This window comes from Canis lupus, chromosome 1 (assembly GCF_011100685.1).
Source record: "Canis lupus familiaris isolate Mischka breed German Shepherd chromosome 1, alternate assembly UU_Cfam_GSD_1.0, whole genome shotgun sequence".
NCBI classification, from domain to species: Eukaryota; Metazoa; Chordata; class Mammalia; order Carnivora; family Canidae; genus Canis; species Canis lupus.
Genome location: NC_049222.1, coordinates 102,456,361 through 102,472,568, shown reverse-complemented (window position 1 = coordinate 102,472,568; position 16,208 = coordinate 102,456,361). Strand labels below are relative to the sequence as shown.

At 43.3% G+C, this 16,208-nt stretch overlaps 1 protein-coding gene across 1 annotated transcript; it reads left to right on the top strand.

Moving 5' to 3' along the window:
* Window positions 1-243: 243 nt before the first annotated feature.
* On the top strand, window positions 244-4,553 carry LOC100686431 (zinc finger and SCAN domain-containing protein 5B). The gene is made up of 4 exons (XM_038527684.1): window positions 244-653; window positions 2,512-2,721; window positions 3,193-3,337; window positions 3,646-4,553. The coding sequence occupies exons 1-4, from the start codon at window positions 306-308 to the stop codon at window positions 4,362-4,364; spliced, it is 1,422 nt and encodes a 473-aa protein (XP_038383612.1). The 5' UTR covers window positions 244-305; the 3' UTR covers window positions 4,365-4,553.
* Window positions 4,554-16,208: the final 11,655 nt, after the last annotated feature.

Here is a 16,208-nt window from a genome sequence, read left to right as displayed (position 1 = left end):
AAAAAAATAAACCACCTTTTAATATAAAGGTGAACATTGGAAAAATAATAGGGTTACTTTCCACAATATTAAATACAGGACAGGTTGGGGATGGTGTCTAGTATTTGGGTGAGGAGTTTGGAAGGGAGAGGGTGGTAAGAAGTTAAACTAAGCTGGTTCATTCTTCCCCCCCCCCCCCCCCAGATTTCTGAAAAAACAGGGTCTGTTGCTAAGGAAAACCAGAGTAAATCCGTTTAGGTAGGTCTTAGTTAGGCACCAGCTTCTGGAGAGTTTGCAGAGTCAAACTGGAAAATTCTGCAGTAAATATGTCTACAGACCAGGCATTTTCAGAGGGTCAGGGTCATGAGAAATCCCCAGGCAACCCTAGGTCAGAGCAAGACTGCAACTCTGAGATGTGGCATGTGAGCTTCAGAGCGTTCACCAGCTCGGAGAAGTCAGACCCCGTGGAGGAACTGAGGAGGCTCTGTGAGCTCTGCTACCTGTGGCTGAGGCCAGATATCCACACCAAGGAGCAGATTCTGGACACGCTAGTGATGGAGCAGTTTATGATCTCCATGCCACAGGAGCTTCAGGCCCTAGTCAAGGAAAGTGGTGTGCGGAGCTGCAAAGACCTGCAGGACCTGCTGAGAAGCAATCAGACCCCCAAGAAATGGGTGAGCAGGCCCTTCCTGATGGGAACAGAGCTGGTATGGGGGCTGCACAGTGCCCTTGGACGGGAAAGTTCATGAGGGGGTTGTTCTGGGTCAGTGGTTTTCATGTGGGAGATGGTTTGCCCTGCAGGAGACGCTTGGCAATGTCTAGAGACATTTCTGGCTGTCACAATGGGGAGGAGAGGGGAGGTTCTTGACATCTGGGAGGTTTCACGAGTCTAGGCACTTTACCATCATTCATCTTGCCCTACCTTTTGTGGGGACAGTTGTGTAAGGGACAGTCCAGAGATTCCAGGAGAAAGGAGCCTAAAACCACTCCATAACATTACATTTATAATTCTTGATATCACCAGAGACCCTCTTAAAAGTGGTCCTATTTGAGTAAAGTAGCTACAGGTTACAGAGAGGTATGATGAACATGTTGCCATGGTAATGAGAGTCCTGGGATGATGCTGAGGAAAGGAATAGGATTGTAGGCTTTCAACTCAATCCGGGTCTCAAATCAACTGGTGATACTGGAATGGACCATCCCTTGCTTGGACGCCTTCCTGGGCATCATAATGTTTAGTAACATCCTCGATGTCAATGGTAACCTTCCTGAGTTGTGAAAGTCAATAACAAAACAAAAGGAAATCTCTGGTTGCCAAATGTCCCTCCAATAGGGTCCAAATAGCTTGCAGGTAAGAATAACCAAGTAAGACCTTACGTGGGGGCATTTTCTTCCATCATGGCAGCTGGAGTGTGGCTGTGTGCTTTGTAGAAAAAGCAAAGGTCTGAAGGATCTAGGAAGGGATGGGACCTGGTTAGCACTGGTCATGGAGATTTAGGAGATGGGTAAGATAAAGAAGTAATTTTGTAAGGGGACAGGAGGGAACTAGTTCCAAAGTCAATCCTCCTTTCCCTGAGCACTCTTGGTAAGGTGATGAAATTCTCTGGGGTTAAGTGGAGAATGGGAGTTATAAGCTTCAACAACACTGCGGAAAAATAGCTACAGGAACTATAAAATGTTATTCTGGAATGATAAAGGAATTCTTAAGATCAGCTGAGTGAGATGTAAGTCAAACATCTGAATTCTCACATGAGCAGGGTTTTGGATTTTTCACCACACCATACCTCACATGCCTAGGTCAGGGGTGGTTAGGATGACAGTTTGAGGGCTGAGTATTAGTTGGGGTGGTGGGAAAAATGGGGAGGTATTGAGGCTGATTAGATAATGTGGGTAGGCCAATAGATGTCCAACACAAAGGGGTGGGGAAAGTACGTCTTCACCGCCTAGGGTGCATTTGACAATGTTTGGAGACATTATTGGTTGTCACAACTTGGGAGGTTGCCATTTTACACAAGTAATTCCAACAAAATCTAAGTGTTTAGTAGGTTCATACAGGGAATGTCAGAGCTTCATTCTGGTTTCAGTGAGGCTGATCTTGTTTAATTTTTTAAGATCTTGGGATCCCTGGGTGGCGCAGCGGTTTGGTGCCTGCCTTTGGCCCAGGGCGCGATCCTGGAGACCCGGGATCAAATCCCACGTCGGGCTCCCGGTGCATGGAGCCTGCTTCTCCCTCTGCCTGTGTCTCTGCCTCTCTCTCTCTCACTGTGTGCCTATCATAAATAAATAAAAATTTAAAAAAAATTTTTTTAAGATCTTGTTTATTTTAGAGAAGAGAGGGAGCATGTGCAAGTGAGTGAGTGGGGGAGGGGCAGAGGAGAGAATCTCAAGCAGACTCCTCACTAAGCAAGAGCCCAGTGGATGCCTAAATCCCACAAACCTGAGATCATGACCTGAGCCAAAGTTAAGAGTTGGTCGCTTAACTGATTAAGCCACCCAAGCACCCCTTATCTTGTTTGGTTCTTGCCCTCACAGACCATAGTCACCTTACAAGGACAGGAATTTCTTGTGCAAAATTCAGATGCTCAGATGGCTGAAGCTGAGGCCAGTGACAGTGACACAGACCTTGTGACAGATTTGTCCAAGAAGCCCCAATCCTCTGTAAGTGAGATACATCCAGAGGACAGCCAGAAAGTCAGAGAGCTGCAGAGTCTGCCTGGAATCAGTGAACTTTCAAGACAGCAGGTGAGTGATTTTTGATTGTCAGAAAGGAGGTATGGTTGGAGGATGGAATTGACATCTAGTGGGTAGAAACCAGGGAAGCTGATAATCATCCCACAATACACAGGACAGCCCCACAACAAGGAATCCATCATCCAACCAAAATATCAGTAGTAATGGGTAGGGACACCTGGACCTTGAGCCACCTTGCTTGCAGAGTTGGGCAGGGGAAGCTGGATAACTTGAGGAGGTACACTTAGATAATTAAGTATAAACACTGCCATGTGTGGATGTTATTTAAAGGTGAGGTGGGTACTGACTGACAGGGAGTCACGAGTGGCCCAAGGGAAGTCTGGGCACATATGCAGCACAGCATTATTGAGAAAATTAATGTCCTAGATTTAGGAGATGGGTAAGATAAAGAAGAGACAAGAGCTTTCCACATCCCAAATTAGACACGTTGGTAACTACACTTGGCTGTCTGTCCATTATCAGGGACAGAACGTTCTCCTGCCCGAGACCATTCCTGGAAAAGGTGTACTGGAGGGTCTGAGACCCAAGGAGAACTTGGAGAAGAATCTGGAAGATCTGGAAGAGACAATACTGAAATCCCAAGAGCCTCAGCTTCTGAAGGGTCATGGTGAGCATGGGAACTGGGGATTCAGAGGAGCTAGTGACTCTTTGTATGCTGGGTCAGGGGAGGGGGTTGGGAATCAAGCATTGACATCTCTTAGGGGGAGGGGGCTCTGAAAGACCAAGCCTTCTCCATCACTGACTTTCCACAGTGTCCTATATACGATCCTATCCCAGGTTTGTTGGATGATGGGAAGTTCTCAGCCCACAGCAGTGTTTGGTTCAGTGGTATCATTGAAAATACTCTTAAAAAAAAAAGAAAAGAAAAGAAAATACTCTTCATTAAGTGTTGTGTGTTAACCCTTCCTTCAACAGATTCCATGAGGGCAGAGGATGAGAAGAATCTCCAGGAAGGAATCTGTGTTACAAATATGGATGCTGACATACCTTCCACCCACATTTCAGAGAGAGTAATTTCTACTCAGAGTAGGAAAAGAAGAGATTCTCAGAAAAGTCCAAGAAATCCCAAAAGAAGAAAACAGAAGAAAACCTCCGTTCCCCAAAATGTGTCTCAAGAAGGGACCACATATTTGGACAAAGGAGAATCCTCGGGACAACCAGCATCAAACTCAGTTCATCCTGTGGTGGAAAAAGCCACAGAATCAACGCCAACTGCATGCAGCATATGTAAGAAAAGATTTCGTTATAAATCTCAGTTTTACATTCACTGGAGGACACACACAGGAGAGAGGCCTTTTAAATGTGATATCTGTTCTGGGGGTTTCATGCAGCCTTCAGACCTCCGAGTCCACCAGCGAATCCACACAGGTGAGAAGCCATACTCTTGTGACCTCTGCCTCAAGACGTTCACTCATGACTCCACCCTGCGGAGTCACAGGAGAGTCCACACTAAGGAGAGGCCTTACCCATGTGAAGACTGTGGGAAAGCTTTTAGCCACAAAGGAAACCTCAACGTTCACCGACGTACCCACTCCGGAATAAAACCCTATATGTGCCAGGAGTGCAACTGTGCCTTTCGTCAGCTGGGAACTTTTAAACGCCACCAAAAAACACATGCAAAAGTGAATTCCTGATTGATGATTCCGCTATCAGGTCCAAGTCCCTTCTGCCCCAAGAAGGAAGTTAATAATGGTGATTCATCAGACTTTGTAAAAATGACATGTGGACATCTTGAGCACTTATAGGGTTTCTGGAACACAATAAATGATCCCATAAATGTTACTGAGGATCTTGGAATGATAATATCTTCCCTAGTGACTTTCATTTTCGGTTTAATTATGTTCCATTGTGTCCTTAGGCTTTTTGGTTTATGTTGCTATTCTTCTAATGAAGACAAGCCTTATTTTTCAATATCTCCTTATAAAACTGTGGCTGCTGATTGTCTTCCTATAATCCATTATTTCCTTGTAAAATAGGATCCAGGGGCACCTAGGTGGCTCAGTCTGTTAGGCATCTGCCTTCAGGCCAGTCATAATCTTGGGGTCCTGGAACTGAGTCCTGCATCAGGCTCCCTGATTAGTGGGGAATCTGCTTCTCCCTCTCCCTCTGCCCCTCCCCCTGCTTGTACTCGCTCTCTTTCAAATAAATTATTTTTTTAAAAGTTCCCAAGTGATACGCATGCTTCCGCTCTTGGGAAATTTTGAAAAACAAGTTTAGCTCACCATTGGTTCCAGGAACCTTCAAAGCTCTAAGTCTGTCACTCCCCACAGGGGACAGTCTATTTACAAAAGTCCTGTTTTTTGTTTGTTCCATTTTTGGTTTTGGTTTTAAAGATTTGTGATGGTGGTTTCCTCAAGGTGAAGAGGCTGAGAAAAAAAAAAGAGGCTGAGAGATGTGTTCTCAGGAGAGCATCTACATAGATGTGTGTTATTGTCAATATTCTATTTCTTGGAGATGATAGGGGTTCCTGAATACTTTTTTTTTTTTTTACAAAAGTAAAATAAGTATATAATTAAAGAGAAACCGGGGCACCTGGGTGGCTCATCCCAGTAAACACTATTATAACAGCATTATATCCCAGATTATTAATCTGGAGAACCCATTCCTACTGGGGATGGGTCTGTTGAGCTGTCCCTAGTGTGAAAGTCAAAACTGCTGGGTGAGGACCAATGAGACATTTAGAATCTAAGCAGAGGTATGGCCAGATTTGCTGAAAATAATGTAGAAGCCAGTGGGAGGTGTTTGCTACAACTTTGTGGAAAAGAATTATGGGGTGTTTGGCTGTCTTGGTAGGTGGAACATGAGGCTCTTGATCTCAGGATCATGACCTCAAGCCCCATGCTGGACATAGAAATTACTTAAAAATAAAATCTTAAAAAAAGAGGAATTCGAATCATGAAGTTGATGTGCATGTCTGTGCATGTGCTTTTCTCTTTATTCAACAACAAATACATTTTGTGTACACTGCATGGGCTGGATTTAGTGTTAACTGCTGGAGATACAATGATGAGCTAAATTCACATATTTCCTATCATTTAGTTACTTTGGTTATCTTCAACATGGCCTACATAGATTTTCAGATCTACCCATATGTTAAAATTCCTGATGAGCCATTTCTTCAAATTGCTAAAATACCAACTTTATCTTCATTTTAAACTATCATGGGAAGATGTTATCTCAGAATTTGGAAAATGCTAATTATCTCAGAATAACACCTGACAGTTTTTAACCCGTGACTACCAGATCTCTAAAAAGTGTCTGACAAGGATGCCTGGGTGGCTCAGCAATTAAACGTCTGCCTTCAGCTCAGGGCCTGATCCCAGGGTTGGAGACTGAGTCCTGCATCGGGCTCCCTGTGAGGAGCCTGCTTCTCTACCTCTCTGTGTGTCTCTCAGGAATAAATAGATAAAATCTTCCAAAAAAAGTGTCTGATGGTCATTTAGTTTCCCATTCTATTGTACATATATGATGTAACATCCATATCTTAAAAAAATTAAGGGGACGCCTGGGTGGCTCAGTGGTTGAGCATCTGCCTTTGGCTCAGGGCATGATCCCCAGGGTCCTGGGATCGAGTTCCACATTGGGCTCCCTGCGAGGAACCTGCTTCTCCCTCTGCCTGTGTCTCTGCCTTTCTGTGTGTCTCTTATGAATAAATAATAAAATCTTTTTTTTTAAATTAAGGCTTCATATCTAAGATTAATTCAGTTACTTGAAGGATGTGTCAGAATCAATCGGATATAAATTATCAGTCACCAATCCTTCGCCCTGCTTCCAAGTAAGAAAAAATTAAATGTTCACAAAGATACCAGGTACTACTTAAAAAAATCCTTTACTCTTAAGACCATAATCATCAAACCTCATGTCAACAAGAAAGGTAGCGATATGTTTTAAAAAGCAATTTTTAAAATTTTAATTCCAGGGGCACGTGGGTAGCTCAGTGGTTGAGCATCTGTCTGCCTTTGACTCAGGTCGTGATTCTGGAGTCCTGGGATTGAGTCCCACATCGGGCTCCCCTCAGGGATCCTGCTTCTCCCTCTGCCTATGTCTCTGCTTCTTTCTGTGTCTCTCATGAATAAATAAAGTATTTGGGAAAAAAATGTCCGAAGAACATAGCTCCCTCAGAAAAGTTGCAATATCTCGGGTAGGAATGGCAGCATGGTGCTTTCATGTCCATAGGATCATAGGAGAACTCATGAGAGAATCCTGGGCACCAAATTAGTCCCAGAACTAACAGGAATATTCCAGAAAGATTTCTCAGTGGCAATCTATGTCCACCAGTGGACGCAATAAGGTTGCCTCCACCCAATGGTGCATTGGCAAGACACAAACTGGGTGGAGGTTTATGACACTGAGTAAGGCAAAATTTTTAAATGTTGGAAGGTTAGCAAAGTGAGATGGTGTGATGAGAGATTATCTCCTGTCACTGACATTAAAGAAAACAAGATTTCTTCCTTGAGGGGGTCCCAGGTCTGAGAAGAGGATCCCGATTTTTATTCACTCCTTTTTTTTTTAAAGTTTTTATTTTATTTTTATTTATTTATGATAGTCACACAGAGAGAGAGAGAGGCAGAGACACACACAGGCAGAGGGAGAAGCAGGCCCCATGCACCGGCAGCCGACGTGGGATTTGATCCCAGGTCTCCAGGACCGCGCCCTGGGCCAACGGCAGGCGCTAAACCGCTGCGCCACCCAGGGATCCTCTGTTCACTCCTTATAACAGGCAGCAGCACCAACAGCCACCAAGAGGATGGCTCCGTTGTGACATATTTGTATGGCATGAACAGAACATAAGGCAGCATCCCTTTGCTGGTCCCGGTTTTCCATAGAGCAAAGTGACTTAAGTCCAAGCTGGTAGCACCTTTACCAAACACGTCTTGGTTATTGTTATTTTGAACGTTTTAAATCGATTTTAGGGTCAATTTGTATATTAATTATGGCAATGCCCAGGAGATGGCAGCAAAGACCGTCTAACAGGTGCTCATTCATTTCTCTACAATATTTAAAATAACCAGGGCTTCAACAAAGAAATGTTTTTCTGATTACCAACAAATGAATATCTCTTTAAAAAAATTTTTTTTCAAAAAAAAATAATTTTTTCTGCTGTTAGTGTGGAGCTAAATATGACCCCTCATCTGGTAGTTCACATAATCCTGAGCTTTTTTCCCTTACTAGAATTGTATACTAGATTTCATCCTGATGATGGAGGGAGGGAGATGGGCTAAATGGGGGATGGGCATTGAGGATGGGCACTTGTGATGAGCCCTGGGTATTAAACATAAGTGATAAATCACTAAATTCTACTTCTAAAACCAATATTACACTATGAGCTATCTAGAATTTAAATAAAAATTTTGGGGGAAAATTTCATCATGAAATATTTTGTTATACAAGTTGTTTTTATTAACCCCAACGTATTACAGTGATAAAATTGTGATTACTAATAATGATCTTCTAATTAGATTATAACTTGTTTTACTTATTTATGCGATTTTATCAGACTGAAATTATCGTTATTCTCCATATTTTTAATTGCAACACATTCTAGGATAAACTGCTAAGCTATTTTCTCATCTCTCCTAATGTCAGAAAAAAAAAATTGTAAGACTTTATTTCACAGAATGAGAGAGAGAGCAAACGCAGAGGGAAAGGTAGGCAGAGGGAGAGAGGGAAGCCAGCATTCCGCTGAGCAGGGAGTCCAATGTGGGGCTCCATCCCAGGACCCCAGGACCATGAACCCAGCGGAAGGCAGATGCTCAACAGAGTGAGCCACCAGGCACCACTCAGAAAGAATTTCTTAAAGGTTCAGAGACAACAGATGATAAAGAGGAAAAATGAAAAAAAAAAATATTTATCTTGATCATATTCAAGTGTTCAATAAAATAGGTGGAAAAAAAATGGGTGGAATGCTATAGAGGAAAAGATTCTGAGCTTACTAATTTTGGCCAAAGATAGCAGGGATACAACACTGAGAGGCAGGAATGTTCCCAGACCATCTTCTACCTCCATGTTAATTATTCCACACACACACACACAAACAAAACCAAACAAAAAAACTAACAGAAAAATGAAATTTTGGTTCAAACGAATGTATATTTTTTTCAAAAAATTTTATTGTAGTAAAACACAACATAAAATTGACCATCTTAACCACGTTTCAGGGTCCAGTTCAGTAGCATTCTAAGTACACTCACATTGTTATGCAACCATCCTCCAGAATTATTCTCATCTTGCAAACCAGAAATTCTGTATCCGTTAGACAACAGCTTTACAGTTTGGCTCACATCACTGAGCAGAACATCCTCAGCGTTCATCTGTGTTGGGCCATGAGGCTGAAAAATATTACATTGTATAGATAACCCACATTTTTTTTTTAATTCCTTTGTCCACAGATGGTCACGTGGGTTGTTTCTACTTTCCCGCCGCTAGGAATAACACTTGTTATAAATATGGTGGTACTGACAGCCCAGCTTAGAGGTTTAGGGCGGCCTTCAGCCCAGGGCATGATCCTGGAGTCCCGGGATCGAGTCCCACGTCCGGCTCCCTGCATGGAGCCTGCTTCTCCCTCTGCCTGTGTCTCTGCCTCTCATTCTGTGTGTCTCTATGAATAAATAAATAAAATCTTTAAATAAATAAATAAATAAATAAATAAATAAAATCTTAAAGATAAAATACAAATGAAAAATCCATTATAAAAAAATAAAATAAAAATAAATATGGGGCCCTTTCACGAAGATGGCGCCGAAGGCGAAGAAGGAAGCCCCTGCTCCTCCCAAAGCCGAAGCCAAAGCAAATGGGCTTTGAAAGCTAAGAAAGCGGTGCTGAAAGGCGTGCACAGTCACAAAAAAAAAAAAAGAAGATCCGCACGTCACCTACATTCCGACGACCCAAGACCCTGCTTCTCCGAAGGCAGCCCAAATATCCTTGAAAGAGCGCCCCCAGGAGAAACAAGCTTGATCACTATGCCATCATCAAGTTCCCCTTAACTACTGAGTCAGCCGTGAAGAAAATAGAAGACAACAACACACTTGTGTTCATTGTGGATGTCAAGGTCAATAAGCACCAGATCAAACAGGCTGTGAAGCTCTATGACATTGATGTGGCCAAGGTCAACACCTTGATCAGGCCTGATGGAGAGAAGAAAGCATATGTTCGACTGGCTCCTGACTATGATGCTTTGGATGTTGCCAACAAAATTGGGATCATCTAAACTGAGTCCAGCCGGCTATAAATCTAAGTATAAATTTTTTCACCATAAAAATAAATAAATAAATAAATAAATAGGTACAAATATCTGTTTGAGTCCCTGCTTTCAATTCTTTTTTTTTTTTTTTTTTTAAAGATTTTATTTATTTATTCATGAGAGACAGAGAGAGAGAGAGAGGCAGAGACAGGGGCAGAGGGAGAAACAGGCTCCATGCTGGGAGCCTGACATGGGACTCGATCTGGTGTCTCCAGGATCATGCCCTGGGCTAAAGGCAGCACTAAACCACTGAGCCACCCGGGCTGCCCCCGGCTTTCAATTCTTTAAGGTACATACCTGAAGCAAAATTACTGGATTGTATGTAATCTTTTCCATATCGTTCAATGTTATGTTCCTTGCGCACTGACAGGGCACCAGGGTTCTAAATTTAACCTTTTGGTCAATACCTGTTATTTTCTGTTTTGTTTGGGTTCTTAAAATTTTTTTCTAGTGATGGTGTGAGGTGGTATCTTGCTGTGGTGATGGATTACACTTCCCTAATGATTCGTGACACTGAACATCTTTTCATGTGCTTACTAGCTATTTTTATCTTCTTTGGAGAAAAGTCTGTTGAGGTCCTTTGTCCAGGGTATTCTTTTTTTTAAGATTTAAAAAAAATTATTTATTCATGAGAATAAATACAGAGACATAGGCAGAGGAAGAAGGAGAAGCAGAGGGAACAGATGCGGGACTGGATCCCAGGACACCAAGATCACGACCCAAGCCAAAGGCAGACTCTCAGCCACTGAGCCACCCAGGTGCCCTTCCTTGCCCAGTTTGTAATTTGGTTATCAGGTCTTTTGTCATTTAGTGTTGAAATTTTTATATATTCTGGATATCAAGCCCCTTATCAAATATATGATTTGCAAATATTTTGTCCCATCCCATAGCTTGCCTTTTCATGCTGTTAATGGTGTCTTTTTGATACAAAAAAAAAAAAGGTGACTTTTAAAAAATATATTTGGGGGGCCAGGTGCCTGGGTGGCTCCATTGGTTAAGCATCTGACTCTTGATTTCAGCTCAGGTCATGACCTCAGGGTTGTGGGATCCAGCCCCACATAAGGCTCCTTGCTCAGCGAGAAGTATGCTTGTCCCTCTCCCCCTACCCCTCCTCTGCTTGTGCTCTCATTCTCTCTCAAATAAATCACCAAAATCTATTTATTTATTTATTTATTTATTTATTTATTTATTTATTTATTTATTTATTGCAGGGGACTGGGTGGCTAAGTTGGTGAAGCATCGAACTCTTGATTTGGGCTAGGTAATGATCTTGAGGTTGTGAGATCAGCTGCACGCAGAGCATGCATAAGATTCTCTCTCCCTCTTCCTCCCCCCAACCTCTAATATCTACGTGTGTGTGTATGTGTGTGTATGTGTGTGTGTATTTACAATTTTATTTAGGTATAATTGAGTTATGAAAACAGGGCTACGGTGGGGAGGGAATAGCAGGGGTAATGGGCAGGGAGATTTGAGCTTCTTCTGCGTTTTTAAAGCTGCTGCCTTTGGAAACAGCAAAGATATTTTTCTTTTGTTTAAAAGCTTTTGATGACTATTTAACTAGTGAAAAAAATACACAAACATGTACGTAAATGTGAGTGTGATCAAGATCACCTCAGGAAACTGGGGTGGGAAACAGGGAAGGGAAGCTGACCAGAGGGAGAGATCACTGTGACCTCTGGCCTCAGAGAATCAGAAACTCCAGCCAGCAGCCCGGTCAGCAGCAAACACAAACGGAGCAAAACAAAAACAGCCTCAGCATTCACAGGTGCGAACTGCCTAACTGCAGCCCGAGGTAATTCTCTTTGCTATTTCAAAGTTTTAATCCCGCGATGAGTTCAAATTTATTTATTCCCAACGCTCTCTTGCCTGTGGCCCAAGAGGTTTTCCCTTTGGCATCTCAACACTGCTCTCCTATCCCTAAAAAGATTTTAAAAAAAGAAGAAGAAGCTGTTTTCCTGCCAGCCTCTGGATGCGTTGAATGAGCCATCGTAATTACACAGCTGCCCCAAAGGTGAAGAACTCAGCTTCCTCTACTTTCAGGGTCCCCATGAGGGTTGTTAAGGCGATTTTAATGAGTCCCAGGGCGTGAGGCTCACTTTCTGCCAGTTGTGGTGCTAAATTGGCATCAGAAAGTACATTCTGAAGGTCTGGAAAACATTGTCAATTGCTAGCCTCCAGGGTGGCCTGTTTTCTTTCAAATGCTTATTTAAAAAACAATGATCATTGTTAGCTTCTGATTATGAAAATAATAAATATATGTTTATTGAAATATTTGAAAAAGGAGTAATGAAGAATAAGCCACCCATAATCCCACCATGTAGAAGCAAACTTTTTTTTTTTTTTTTTAAGATTTTATTTATTTATTCATGATAGAGAGAGAGAAACAGAGACAAAGGCAGAGGGAGAAGCAGGCTCCATGCTGGGAGCCCGACACGGGACTCGATCCCAGGACTCCAGGATTGTGCCCTGGGCCAAAGGCAGGCACTAAACCGCTGAGCCACCCAGGGATCCCCTAGACAAGCGGTTTTAATATTTAGAGTGTCCTCCCGATATTTTTTTCCTATGTGTTTGTGTGTATGTATAACGGGCGTGTTTATAGATACATACATACATCATACATAAATATATGTGTGCACATGTCTGCATGGAGATATATAGATATAAATGCACGATGCAAATATGAGCAGGTGTCCCGATGGCTCATCTGTAGCAGATGGTAGAGGAAAGCAAACTGGCTGCTTTGGGGTTCCTCCCAAAGGAGACACAAGATGAGCAATGGGTATGGGGGGAAGTTAAGTGCTCATTGTTAGGGGTCAGTAGGTCTGCGGGGTGTCCAGGGAGAGGCTTGGGGTCTGAAGGATACCTATGTGTAGGGCATGCACACCAGACTCGGCCCTCATCTCTGGAGGCATTAATGGGCCCAAATAACCAAGAATGTGGTGGGATCGCCTGGTACTGGGGTCAGGGACCAGAGCAGAATAAAGGGAGGAGAAGCGGGGACCAGGGAAACTGAGGTGGTGGCCCAAGTCATGACAGATGACCTGCATGGAGACCGCGGCAGAGTTCTGAGGGATATTGAGACCTGACAACTCCTGGAAGCAAGTGACTCCCTGGGGGCATTGGAGATGAACCCAAGGGCTGATCTCCATGTTCCCAGAAGTTGTGAGGAGGACAGGGAACACTTGTTTCTGGGACATGGGCTGCAGTCCCTTCTGTACCGACAGCTCACTGCTATGCACAAACTAGACGCCCACTGTCCTCACCTGATGGGCAAGCGGGCTGCCTTTGCCTTCTGCCCCTGTCCCTCCCTTACTGACAGCCTGATCTTCCTGGACACAGGCCCCGGAGACCCTGCAAGCCTCTGGCAGGCTTCCAGAGCTTTGCCCCCATCTGCCCCTTGGTGCCTTCCCTAGGGTGTGACAGGTTCCCCGTTGGGCCACCTAACTAGCCTTCAATACATACAAGCACCTGCCTACCATGTTCTAGACCCGTGTGGACACTGGGGAGACTGGTAGAAATCAGAGAGTGCCTACCTGTGAAGACCTCACCGTTGGTTGAATGGAAGTGACAGACAGACCAACACATGTGCTTTGGTTTTCAAAGACGGTCATGGCACTCTCTCCCACCTCGTGTGTTCTAAACTAGCCAGTTCCTGGTGGAGAAGTGGATCTGATTTCCCTCTTCTTGTGTCTGGCAGGGAGGTGATTTGCTTGCATCCAACACAACGTGGCAGCTAGGATAATACATCCTCTTCCTAACTTGAACTGAAGGGCTGAGCTGACCTCAGGACAACAGAACAAATGTGAGGAGGTCCCAACCAGCCCATTCCACATGGACATGCCCTAAGATGGCATGGAGAGAGAGGTGGTGGCCAGCCCCAGCTGTTCCAGCCACTGTGTGAAAGACCATGAGCCAGAACCATGAGGGGGGTCCTCCCCATACTCCTGATCCTCAGAAACCACAACAGATACTCAACTATTGTTGTTTTGAGTCACTGAGTTTTGGGGGTGACATGTTACTTGGTAATAGGTAACTGGAGCAACATCAGATCTCCCCACCCCGTACTTTTTTAAAGATTTTATTATTTATTTATTTATTTATTTATTTATTTATTTATTTATTTATTTATTCATGAGCGACACAAAGAGAGAGGCAGAGACACAAGCAGAAGTGGGCTCCCTGCAGGGAGCCCAATGCGGGACTCAATCCCAGGACTCTGGGATCACAACCTGAGCCAAAGGCAGATGCTCAACCACTGAGCCACCCATGTGCCCCTCCACCCTGCACTTCTGTCTCTGCCCTCTCCCTCCTGCTTCGTTCTCAGATAGTTCCCCTGGGGTCTTCATCCTCACAGTTCAGCTAACATTCTCTTTCAGATCTGGTGTCTGGTTATCACAGGCCTCTCCTCCATCCATCTTCAGATTTACCCTCTGCACTTCCTGTCTGTGAGAAGAACGTGTGAAATTCATGAGGACATATACATTCAAACTTTTAGTGCCTGAAAATTCACATGTTCGGGGCCTAAGAACATTTTTATAAGGATTTTCTTTTTTGGGATTTGGGTGTGTCAAGCAGTTGCTCTGAAACTAGAGTGCAGGTTCGAATCCTACCTCTTCCACCGACTGGTTTGGTGACTTTGGGTCACAAAATATCATAAATAAATATGAATATTAATAAATATTTAAAATGATATCTTAGGGCTTTTTAACATATTTAAGAATCCTGTGTCCTCCTACCTACTGTGGAGGTGCACATGTGTGTTGGTTGTTCAAGGAGAACATTCTGTGAACCACATTCAGTGAAGGTACTCCATTTGATTGAGATCATTGTTCATCTGGAAGAAAGTTTTGTTTTTTTTTTTAAGATTTTATTTATTTATTCACAAGAGACACACAGAGAGAGGAAGAGACACATGCAGAGGGAGAAGCAGGCTCCCTATGGGGAGTCTGATGCAGGACTCAATCCCAGGACCCCGGGATCATGACCTGATCTAAAGGCAGATGCTCAATCACTGAGCCACCCAGGTGCCCCTGGAAGAAAGTTTTTAAATTAAGGCCTCAAAAACTCATGGACTGTTTTAAAATTCAGTCATTTCTGTCAGCAGTGAAGCAAACAAATAAGTAAACAAAAATAAATCTTTAGAACATTTTCTACTAGCCTTTGGCTCTTGATTTAGTTCATTTTTGGTTTGCAGAAGCAAGCAATACCATAAGGAATTTTGCCCCTTCTAATTTGCCGAGGGCAATTTTTTCTAAAATGCATCATTTGGACATAGCGTCCTGCAGAAGAGACACCAGAGGCTAATGAAAAAGTGTGGGTTTCCAGGTCTTGCCTGTGCTTTAAATTCTTTCCACTCTTTTCTGCCTCTGAGGCTTTGCACAAGCTGTATCCAAGAGAGTCCTGCCCCCGATCATCACCCATTCAGACCTAAACCCGAGGCACCACATTGGTGAGGTCTTCTAGGACAATCCCAGGCTAAAGCATTATCCCAACACCCTCACTCTCTGCCACATGACCCTATTTTATTTACCTTCTTGCAACAATGACAGCAGCTGAAGTCTTCCTACATTAGAATATAAACTCTTCAGAGCTAAACATGGTGCATTCTCAACACTGGACTACTTGGTACAAACAGGATACCTTACTTACATGGTTCTGTCTTCAGGTTCACAACAACTCACAGGACAGATAGTCTGACAAGACTGAGAGGCAGCTTAGGGTCATGGTTTAGAGCAGGGCCATCCAAAATGGTAGTCACTAACATATGAAGTTATTTAAATTAAACGAGTTAAAATGAAAGCAAAGTAAAAGCACATTTTTCTTCTTGCATTGGCCGTCATTTCAGGTGTTAGAGTGTGCAATACATATTCAAATGCTCTGTTTCAAAACCCAGTCCTGCCAATTACCAGTATGTGATTTTGTGTTGAACTTTCACTTTCTGGGTCTTAGTTTACTCATCTTAAAACGGGGCTCATATGGTTTCTATTTTGTAGGGTTGTAGGAGTTACTAGATGCCAAGGCATTTAGAAGGGCATTGTGTTTATAGCCAGTGCTCTATAAAGTATTAGCTATTCTTGTCATGTCTCCATTTCTACTTCTCCAAAAATCAAGGACCAAAAAGGAGAAATAATTTTTCCAACTTCACAGAGCCAGGAGGTGGAGGAGATGACGTTTGATTCCATAGTCTGGCTCATTCCCATTTCATGTTGTAAGTCCCTTCTGGGCAAATCTCTTAAAC